Here is an 11,165-nt window from a genome sequence, read left to right as displayed (position 1 = left end):
TCACTGTGGTCCGACAACGGAGAGATCACCTCTGGGCTCCAAACACATGCTTCACCTCCGCCCGACATCCAGACCAATCAGCAATAGCAGACCTCTCCTCAACTCTCCACGTTCTCCTCTTTTCTTCATCACTGGCCACTTTATTAGAAACACCTACTCTTGTGCTGCTTCATCACTGGCCACTTTATTAGAAAACACCCTACTCCTGTGCTGCTTTATCACTGGCCACTTTATTAGAAACACCTACTCTGTGCTGCTTCATCACTGGCCACTTATTAGAAACACCTACTCCTGTGCTGCTTCATCACTGGCCACTTTATCAGAAACACCTACTCTTGTGCTGCTTCATCACTGGCCACTTTATTAGAAACACCTACTCTTGTGCTGCTTCATCACTGGCCACTTTATTAGAAACACCTACTCTTGTGCTGCTTCATCACTGGCCACTTTATTAGAAACACCTACTCTTGTGCTGCTTCATCACTGGCCACTTTATTGGAAACCCCTACCTCTTGTGCTGCTTCATCACTGGCCACTTTATCAGAAACGCCTCCCCCTGTGCTGACTCTGAGCTGGTGCAGGTAAGTGATTGGCTGTGTGTGCTGAGGGTCTCACTGCTGCTCTGCTGAGGGGGGGAGCAGATGATGAAGGGTCTCACCGGTTTTGGCTTTGCAGGACCTTCTGTTGGCCTGGAGGCTGAACCCGTCTGCGCAGCTGCATCGGTACGAGCCCAGCGTGTTCATGCAGATTTGACTACACGTCCCCATAATCCCCACATTCATCATGATCTGCAGGGAATACAAAAAAAGAAGCTGGGCTGAAACACTGCTGAATGGGTGGGGCTAAAGTGCTGTAGGCTGAAGGGGTGGGGCTAAAGTGCTGTAGGCTGAATGGGTGGGGCTAAAGTGCTGAAGGCTGAATGGGAGGGGCTAAAGTGCTGAAGGCTGAATGGGAGGGGCTTAAAGTGCTGTAGGCTGAATGGGTGTGGCCAAAGTGCTGTAGGCTGAATGGGAGGGCTAAAGTGCTGAAGGCTGAATGGGTGGCTAAAGTGCTGTAGGCTGAATGGGAGGGGCTAAACTGCTGTAGGCTGAATGGGTGTGGCTAAAGTGCTGAAGGCTGAATGGGAGGGCTAAACTGCTGTAGGCTGAATGGGAGGGGCTAAGCTGATCTGTAGATGTATGTAAATGAGCTGTTTATGGTGACAGCGTTTAAGGGCTGTTCTACAGTACAGTTTAGAGCGATCAGGTGGAGGTATGATCAGGTGGAGGTATGATCGGGTGGAGGTATGATCAGGTGGAGGTTCGTGTGGGAAAAGCTGAAGCGCTCCTTTAGCGCTCCGACATGACCTAAATACATAAAGCTGGAGCTCAGCGAGCGCTGCACAGCACCTCTGCACATACACACTACTTATGAATATGTAAATGTGCTGTAATTGGGAGAAGGTGAGCGATGGGTACACGAGAGTGTGGGCAGGCTTTACCTTCGAAATATAGAAAACAGGGAATAAACAACGACACGTAAGCCCACCTACAGGCAGAGCCTCCGCCGTGGAAAGAATTCCCATTAGAGCCGGAGCTGCCGAGTGTGTGTGTGTTTATTTACGGAGTAACTCAATCATTAACGAGGCAAAGAAAAGAGACAATCATAATAATAATAATAATAATAATAATATCAGATCAATTATCACCACCCCCACCTCATCCCATCCAAAAGTACTGGATGAGCTCCTCCACCATCATACACTGGCTTCATAGCAGCATGGTGCTCCTGCAGAGGGTCCTATTCTATTGGCAGTACTTCTTCAATGCAATGGGTGCAGCTTCAAAAAACTGAATGCACTCATCAGAAGGGATGTCCACAAACATTTGGACACATTGTCGGTAAATCAGCTCTGTTCTGATTGGCTGGGCCGCATTGCGTTGCGCCTCATTGAAAGGGCAAGCTCAGGCTGAAACAGTGCTTCAGTACGATTGAGTGTGAAAGGGGCGGGGCTAGGCGGTTGCTGTGGCATCGGGCGCCGGCCCTGTTTATACATGACATCACATCCTGTTGAGGGAAGCTGGATTTTAGTGAAGCGGGCCCTTTAGTTTGGGCGAGGTGAGGGGGCGTACCTCTGCACGTTCTCCCGTCCTCCTGCAGCTCCAGGCCGTTTCCACAGTAACACTCCGCCCCGTCCGCAACGCCACACACCCCAACTCGCACCGCCGCTCACTGCAGCTCCGCACAAGCTCTACAGAGAGAGAGAGAGAGAGAGAGACAGAGAGAGACAGAGAGAGAGAGAGAGACAGAGAGAGAGAGAGAGAGAGACAGAGAGAGAGAGACAGAGAGAGAGAGACAGTGAGAGAGAGAGAGAGAGACAGACAGAGAGAGAAGAGAGAGACGAGAGAGAGAGAGGAGAGAGAGAGAGAGAGAGAGACAGAGAGAGACAGAGAGAGAGAGAGAGACAGAGAGAGAGACAGAGAGAGAGAGAGAGAGAGGTGATATTACTGAACTTTACTGGGCTCAGCAATAGGGTGTAGCCGGAATGGGTGTGGTCAAAGTGCTGTAGGCTGAATGGGTGGGGGCTAAACTGCCGTAGGCTGAATGGATGGGGCTAAACTGCTGTAGGCTGAATGGGCGTGGCTAAAGTACTGTAGGGCTGAATGGGTGGAGCTAAAGTGCTGTAGGTTGAAAGGGTGTGGCTAAAGTGTTGTAGGTTGAATGGGCGGTGCTAAAGTACTGTAGGCTGAATGGGTGGGGCTAAAGTGTGGTAGGCTGAATGGACGGAGCTAAAGTACTGTAGGCTGAATGGGGTGGAGCTAAAGTGTGGTAGGCTGAATGGGCGGAGCTAAAGTACTGTAGGCTGAATGGGTGGAGCTAAAGTGTGGTAGGCTGAATGGGCGGAGCTAAACTATTCTAAAACATGGATGTGGTTGCGTAACGATACGCACGCCTGATACTGGACCGATACGCCTCCAGTCCAGCTGTGTCGTTATGGACCCGGGCCGGCCCTGTGTCCTCTCCGCGCCGCCTCCATAGAGAGGAGCAGTGGCAGTTCACCAGGAGCATAAAAAGCCATTGTTTCATGGAGGCGGAGGCGGAGGCGGAGCGTGTGGCCTCGTTAAGGGAGCGTGACTCAGCACTTTTGGGGGTAAGTGGCATTAAAGCCTGCTTCCTTTGATGCATTCCTCGGGGTCCGCTCGGCTCAAGGTTGCTGTCAATAGGAAGCCATAAAGCTCAGATTAGAGCCCGCCCGCGAGATCCGTCCACCTCAGCGGCACTTAGCGCTCCGTAATGCTAATCTGTGGAGTATCCCGGTGTACCCCATCGATCCCTGCGCTCGGCCTGATTTATGGCGGCTCCGGGGCGGCGCAGCGGCAGCGATGGCCAATCACACGGAGTTTAATATCAATAAACAATTCAGAGCCGTTTCTCCTTTATACCTCACCTTGCCAGCGCCGTCGCCACGGCGATGCTGTGTGACGGGGTGGAGAAGGCAGATCTACAGGCAACTGGCCTGTGGGACTGTCTGTCTCTCTCTCTCTCTGTCTCTCTCTCTCTCTCTCTGTCTCTCTCTTTGTCTCTCTCTCTCTCTCTGTCTCTCTCTCTCTCTCTCTGTCTCTCTCTCTCTCTTTCTCTCTCTCTCTGTCTCTCTCTCTCTCTCTCTCTCTTTCTTCTCTTCTCTCTCTGTCTCTCTCTGTCTCTCTCTCTCTCTCTCTCTCTCTCTGTCTCTTCTCTGTCTCTCTCTCTCTACTCTCTGTTTCTCTCTACTCTCGGTCTCTCTCTCTCTCTCTCTCTCTCTCTCTGTCTCTCTCTCTCTCTGTGTCTCTCTCTCTCTCTCTGTCTCTCTCTCTCTCTCTCCTCTCTCTCCTCTCTCTCTGTCTCGCGTATCAACCTGACCAGCACCAGTTGGGCTGGGTCGGGTCAGGTCGGGTCGGGACGCTTGCTCACGCAGGCCGTTACTGTCCTGAGAAATGTGGGCCCTCTACCACACCCCACCGGGTCATGTGGTCACAGCTCCTCCGGAGCGTCTCGTCCCATTGGCCAGTCTGCATACTCTCGAGCTGTCGCTTTCAGGGTGGTGGAGGACGCCCGTCTCAGCCCATCTCACAACCGCAGTTTTTAAGGGGGTACATCACAGGGCTACATCACACACACGGGCGGAGAGCGATACACACAGAGAGTGTGTGTGTGTGTGTGTGTGTGTGTGGGGGGGGGGGGTGTTGCGAGTGTGTTTAATATGCAGGCTGTATTCACACCCAGCTCGCAGTCAGCTCAGAGAGCGGGCCTTAAGCTGTTTGAGCGAAAACGCTCCCATTTAAGCACATGTTTAAAAATGGATCACGCCATTCACGATCAGACCCGAGCGCTGGAGCCGAGTCGAGTGTACAGAGCCTCTATAACCCCATTTACTCATTTATATAGCCTACATAACCCCTTTACTCATTTATATAGCCTACATAACCCCATTTACTCATTTATAGAGCCTATATAACCCCATTTATTCATTTATATAGCCTATATAACCCCATTTACTCATTTATATAGCCTATATAACCCCATTTACTCATTTATATAGCCTACATAACCCCATTTACTCATTTATAGAGCCTATATAACCCCATTTACTAATTTATATAGCCTATATAACCCCATTTACTCATTTATAGAGCCTCTATAACCCCATTTACTCATTTATATAGCCTATATAACCCCATTTACTCATTTATATAGCCTATATAACCCCATTTACTCCTTTATATAGCCTCTATAACCCCATTTTACTCATTTATATAGCCTATATAACCCCATTTATTCATTTATAGAGCCTCTATAACCCCATTTACTCATTTATATAGCCTATATAACCCCATTTACTAATTTATAGAGCCTCTATAACCCCATTTACTAATTTATATAGCCTATATAACCCCATTTACTCATTTATATAGCCTATATAACCCCATTTACTCATTTATAGAGCCTTATATAACCCCATTTACTCATTTATAGAGCCTATATAACCCCATTTACTCATTTATATAGCCTATATAACCCCATTTACTCATTTATATAGCCTACATAACCCCATTTACTCATTTATAGAGCCTATATAACCCCATTTACTAATTTATATAGCCTATATAACCCCATTTACTCATTTATAGAGCCTCTATAACCCCATTTACTCATTTATATAGCCTATATAACCCCATTTACTCATTTATATAGCCTATATAACCCCATTTACTCATTTATAGAGCCTATATAACCCCATTTACTCATTTATATAGCCTATATAACCCCATTTATTCATTTATAGAGCCTCTATAACCCCATTTACTCATTTATATAGCCTATATAACCCCATTTACTCATTTATATAGCCTCTATAACCCCATTTATTCATTTATATAGCCTATATAACCCCATTTATTCATTTATATAGCCTATATAACCCCATTTACTCATTTATAGAGCCTATATAACCCCATTTACTCATTTATAGAGCCTCTATAACCCCATTTACTCATTTATATAGCCTATATAACCCCATTTACTCATTATATAGCCTACATAACCCCATTTACTCATTTATAGAGCCTATATAACCCCATTTACTCATTTATATAGCCTATATAACCCCATTTACTCATTTATAGAGTCTCTATAACCCCATTTACTCATTTATATAGCCTATATAACCCCATTTACTCATTTATATAGCCTATATAACCCCATTTATTCATTTATAGAGCCTCTATAACCCCATTTACTAATTTATATAGCCTATATAACCCCATTTACTAATTTATATAGCCTCTATAACCCCATTTACTAATTTATATAGCCTATATAACCCCATTTACTCATTTATAGAGCCTATATAACCCCATTTACTCATTTATATAGCCTATATAACCCCATTTACTCATTTATAGAGCCTCTATAACCCCATTTATTCATTTATATAGCCTATATAACCCCATTTACTCATTTATAGAGCCTATATAACCCCATTTGTTCATTTATAGAGCCTATATAACCCCATTTACTCATTTATAGAGTACGAGCGTAAACAGTCCGTATGGACTATAGCAGTTTAGCCATTTAGGCTATAGATGTTTAGGCCCGTTTATTCAGCCTACAGTAGTTTAGCCCCACCCATTCAGGCTATAGATGTTTAGGCCCGTCCATTCAGCCTCGGTAGTTTACTCCACCCACTCAGTCTACAGCAGTTTAGCCCCACCCATTCAGTCTACAGAACATTAGTCACGCCTACAGCAGCTATAGTAATGGTATGTGGGGGTCTGCTGTATATTGAACGCTCTGACAGTATCAGTAGCTCTGTGGTGTGTAGCTTCTCCGAGTTCAGCCCTCAACTCATCACCAGCTCTTGACATGATTATTAGTGCCATCACAAAGCCATCCTGACATGTCTGAGAGCGCTGGAGAAGACGGAACAGTCCTCAACAATCTCCGAAACATGTCACCCTTCAGAGCAGCATCCGAACATCCGAACGGCGCCTGACTTTCAATTGTTTTCAGTCGTCTTCTGAAACTCAGCTGACAGCAGCAATTAACATCCACACAATACGTGACACAGCGCCATTCAACTGGCCGAGCGGCACAATAGCGCTGAGAACAGGCCGATCCGTCGAGCAGAACTTCTGCACCTCCTTCCAGGAGAACTCTCTGGCTTGGGAGAGAGCGTCCTCATAGTCAGAGAGGGGACATGTGAGGAACAGGAAGCGACACTCAGGAACTAAGAGTGAAAAAGGACAGTTTCTACGACTCTCTTGTCCCTCCCCTAGGTTCTCCTGCTGTCCCGGGTCATTCTTCTGTCCCCAGGGATTCTATCTCTTGATCATTCTTCTGTCCCTGATTCTCCTGTCCCCAGTTCTTCTGTCCCTGATTCCTCTGTCACTGATTATTACGTTCCCTGCCCTCTTTGTCCCAGTTCTTCAGTCACTTTTTAGTTTTCTGCCACTTGTCTTCCTGTCTCTGGTTCTCCTGTCCCTGTTTTGGTCCCAAGTCCCTCTGTTCCTGGTTCCTCCCTCTTTTGTCATCTCTCTGTCTCTTGTCCCCCTGTCTCTGATTCCTCTGTCCCTGGTTATTCTGTTCCATGGTCTCCTGTTCTGGTTCTTAAGTCTCTTGTTGATTCTTTGTCCCTAGTCTTCCTGTCCCAGTTTTTGTCCCCAGTCATGTTCCTGGTTCATCCCTCTTTTGTCATCTCTCTGCCCCTGGGTTTCCAGTCCCTGGTCCTTCTGTCTCTGATTCTTTTGTCCCCTGTCCTCCTCTTCTTTCCAGTTCTTCTCCTGTTATTGTTCTATGCACAGTGAAACCTGTTGACCTACGCCGCTCAGAGGAAGAGCCACACAGGTGAAGGTAAAGCAGTGTGTTGGTTATCAGGGACTCTGTTGGACAGTAGGAGTGGAACTCCAGCGCTGCTGCAGACTGTAAATGTGCAGAGACCCGCCCCCAGCGACAGGCCGGCCCACCGGCCTCAGTCCTGCTCTGCCTTTGTGGAGCTGTTAGAGCGATGAGAGCAGCAGAACTGGGTCAGGTCCATCATTTACCCTCATGCACAGCGCAGTATCTGTTAGAACACGGGGTGCAGGAACAGTGACATCCAGCATATGGACACACTCACACACACACTCACACACACACACACACTCACACACACACACTCACACAATGCAGCTTTACTGCTCATACACAGCTCATAATCACCTCCGGCCTGCGGGAGGCCATTAGAGCCCAGATCCAACTGAGTCATGCAGGAGATTTATCTCAGCAATCTGTGGGGAGGAACCCTGCTGACCCACACACACACACACACACACACACACACACACACACTTACGTTTCTATATATCAGGCAATACCTCAAACTGTTCAGGGTAGTATTGGTCCAGGTCCAAGTGTAAAGGACACTTCCACCAAATAATGAAAGACTTAAGAACCAAAAGGGTTTGGGGGGTTTGGTGGTGTGGACCACCTGGTTCTAGATAAGCTCCCCCAGTCAAACGTCTGAAGCTCTAATAAAAGCTCCTCACAGAAAGTTCTTCACCTAATGGTGATGAAGACGCTGCCTGATGCCTGAGACACGGTTCTACCAGAGTTCTGAGAAGAGTTCGGCTCTAGAACCTGCTTTTAGAACCAGATCATTAAAATGGTGGAGGGATACATGCTGCAGGGTGTAGTGCGGCTACAGAAAGTAGTCCCTAAAGAAAACTGCATTAGTTCAGATTCTCTATTCACTATTTTACCTTCATCATCATCATCATCACCATCATCATCACCATCATCATCATCATCATCATTATCATCATCATTCCATAGCTCAGCAAGCGCAAGCTGTGCAAAGTGACACCTTCAGCACAGCCCTGGTTCCCCTCGAGAACCTCCACTGGAACAAGAACCCAGGAGCTGTGTGAAGCAGAGCGGGAGCATCAACACATCCTTGGAGAGGATCTCCTCCTGTGACAGAAATGGAACCCCTGTTTTTGGACTCTGGGCTTTTTACACATCTGTCATGCTCACACACACACACACACACACACACACACACACACACACTCTGCAGGGCTGTCTCCAGACTCCATCATTAAGGTGGTGTGTGTGCCCAGCAGGCCACTGGAGGACATGGACGATTCTACAGTCGAGTCCCACGGAGCAGACAGGAGTTTCTAAATAGAGGAGAGGCCGATCAGCGGGGCTCCAGACAAACATCAATCAAACACGGATATTAAGAGAGAACCTTTGATATTTCTTGGATAATACGGCATTCCGAAACAGCGGATCCGGATCAGGCCAGATCCAGGCATTTGGTGATGGACGGAATGACGGACATATTAAAAGACAGTGTTGGGTAGACAACTAAGACCAGTGTTGGGTTGATGATTGAGACCAGTGTTGGGTAGATGATTGAGACCAGTGTTGGGTAGACGACTGAGACCAGTGTTGGGTAGACGACTGAGACCAGTGTTGGGAAGATGATTGAGACCAGTGTTCGGTAGATGACTGAGACCAGTGTTGGGTAGACAATTGACCAGTGTTGGGAAGATGATTGAGACCAGTGTTGGGTTGATGATTGAGACCAGTGTTGGGTAGACGATTGACCAGTGTTGGGTAGATGACAGAGACCAGTGTTGGGTAGACAAATAAGACCGGTGTTGGGTAGACGATTGAGACCAGTGTTGGGTAGACGATTGACCAGTGTTGGGTTGATGATTGAGACCAGTGTTGGGTAGATGATTGACCAGTGTTGGGTAGACGACTGAGACCAGTGTTGGGAAGATGATTGAGACCAGTGTTCGGTAGATGACTGAGACCAGTGTTGGGTAGATGATTGAGACTAGTGTTGGGTAGATGATTGAGACCGGTATAGGGTAGATGATTGAGACCAGTGTTGGGTAGATGATTAAGACCAGTGTTGGGTAGATGATTAAGACCAGTGTTGGGTAGATGATTGAGACCAGTGTTGGGTAGATGATTGAGACCAGTGTTGGGTAGACGACTGAGACCAGTGTTGGGTAGATGACTGAGACCAGTGTTGGGTAGATGACTGAGACCAGTGTTGGGTAGATGATTGAGACCAGTGTTGGGTAGACGACTGAGACCAGTGTTGGGAAGATGATTGAGATCAGTGTTGGGTAGATGACTGAGACCAGTGTTGGGAAGATGATTGAGATCAGTGTTGGGTAGATGACTGAGACCAGTGTTGGGAAGATGACTGAGACCAGTGTTGGGTAGATGATTAAGACCAGTGTTGGGTAGATGATTAAGACCAGTGTTGGGTAGAAGACTGAGACCCAGCCCGGCGAGAGCAGCCGTCTCAGACGTTCACACTCACAACAGAGATAAACATTAACCAGCAAACAAACCAATACATGAATAAATAAACAGCAGACCTGCCGGAGCGCCGGGAGAACCAGGCAGAGCTGTGAAACACGCCTGCTGCCTTCACCCTCCAATCAACACTTCATAATTTACACCTCACACACACACTCACACACACACACTCACACACACACTCACACACACACACTCACACACACACACTCACACACACACTCACACACACACACTCACACACACACACTCACACACACACACTCACACTCACACACACACTCACACACACACTCACACACACACACACACACACACACACACTCACACACACACACACACACTCACACACACACACACTCACACACACACTCACACACACTCACACACACACACACACTCACACACACACTCACACACACTCACACACACACTCACTCACACACACACACTCACACTCACACACACACACTCACACACACACACACACACACACACACTCACACACACACACACACTCACACACACACTCACACACACTCACACACACACTCACACACACACTCACACACACTCACACACACACTCACACACACACACACTCACACACCTCACACACAGCAGAGCACATATAAGAGCAGGAGGAGCCTGAGTGCTTCACTGACAGTAAAAAATGACATGGTAATGTGTGATCAAGAGCAGGTGTTTCCAATAAAGTGGCCAGTGATAAAGCACAAGAGCGGGTGTTTCCAATAAAGTGGCCAGTGATAAAGCACAAGAGCGGGTGTTTCCAATAAAGTGGCCAGTGATGAAGCACAGGAGTGGGTGTTTCCAATAAAGTGAACAGCGCTGAAATTTCCCCACCCAGAGCAGCGGGGTAGCTAAAATACCCCCCCCTTCACACACACACACACACACCGCAGCCTAAACGACACAGCCCTTCCTCAGGTCTAAAGATGGAGTCTTCAGTGCTCTGCGGCGCGATGCTAAGAGTTGGAGGGCTGTTTATGATCTCTCGGGGAAATCACTCCTCTCTGCTTCCTGGTGTTTAGTCAGTGATGGGGAGATGCAGTGAGCCCAACACCAGCTCCCACGCCACTCCAGCTCCAGCCATGTTCCGTTCCACCTTAAATTTAAGGCGGAACTGCAGAGTTAGCGCATGGGTAACGTTTACCACCCTGTTTATCAGTCCGCTATAGCGAATACACTGCAGTACGTATAAGTAAGACTGTTTTTGCTCTGTGGTTGCTATGGTGGCCCTGGTGGTTGCTAAGGTGTTTCCTGCTAGGGTGGTTGCCATTCTATTTCAGGTGGCTGCTAAGGCA

At 47.6% G+C, this 11,165-nt stretch overlaps 1 protein-coding gene across 1 annotated transcript in view; it reads right to left on the bottom strand.

Annotated features, from left to right (window-relative positions):
• lrp1ba (low density lipoprotein receptor-related protein 1Ba) overlaps positions 1–11,165 on the bottom strand; it is a 161,464-nt gene that overhangs the window by 116,315 nt on the left and 33,984 nt on the right. The window contains 4 exon segments of the mRNA XM_072670858.1: positions 679–764; positions 766–788; positions 2,112–2,174; positions 2,177–2,230. Of these exon segments, the coding sequence (XP_072526959.1) occupies positions 679–764; positions 766–788; positions 2,112–2,174; positions 2,177–2,230 (226 nt within the window).

Source organism: Salminus brasiliensis, chromosome 25 (assembly GCF_030463535.1).
Source record: "Salminus brasiliensis chromosome 25, fSalBra1.hap2, whole genome shotgun sequence".
NCBI lineage: Eukaryota > Metazoa > Chordata > Actinopteri > Characiformes > Bryconidae > Salminus > Salminus brasiliensis.
This window is presented reverse-complemented; position numbering and strand designations above follow the sequence as displayed.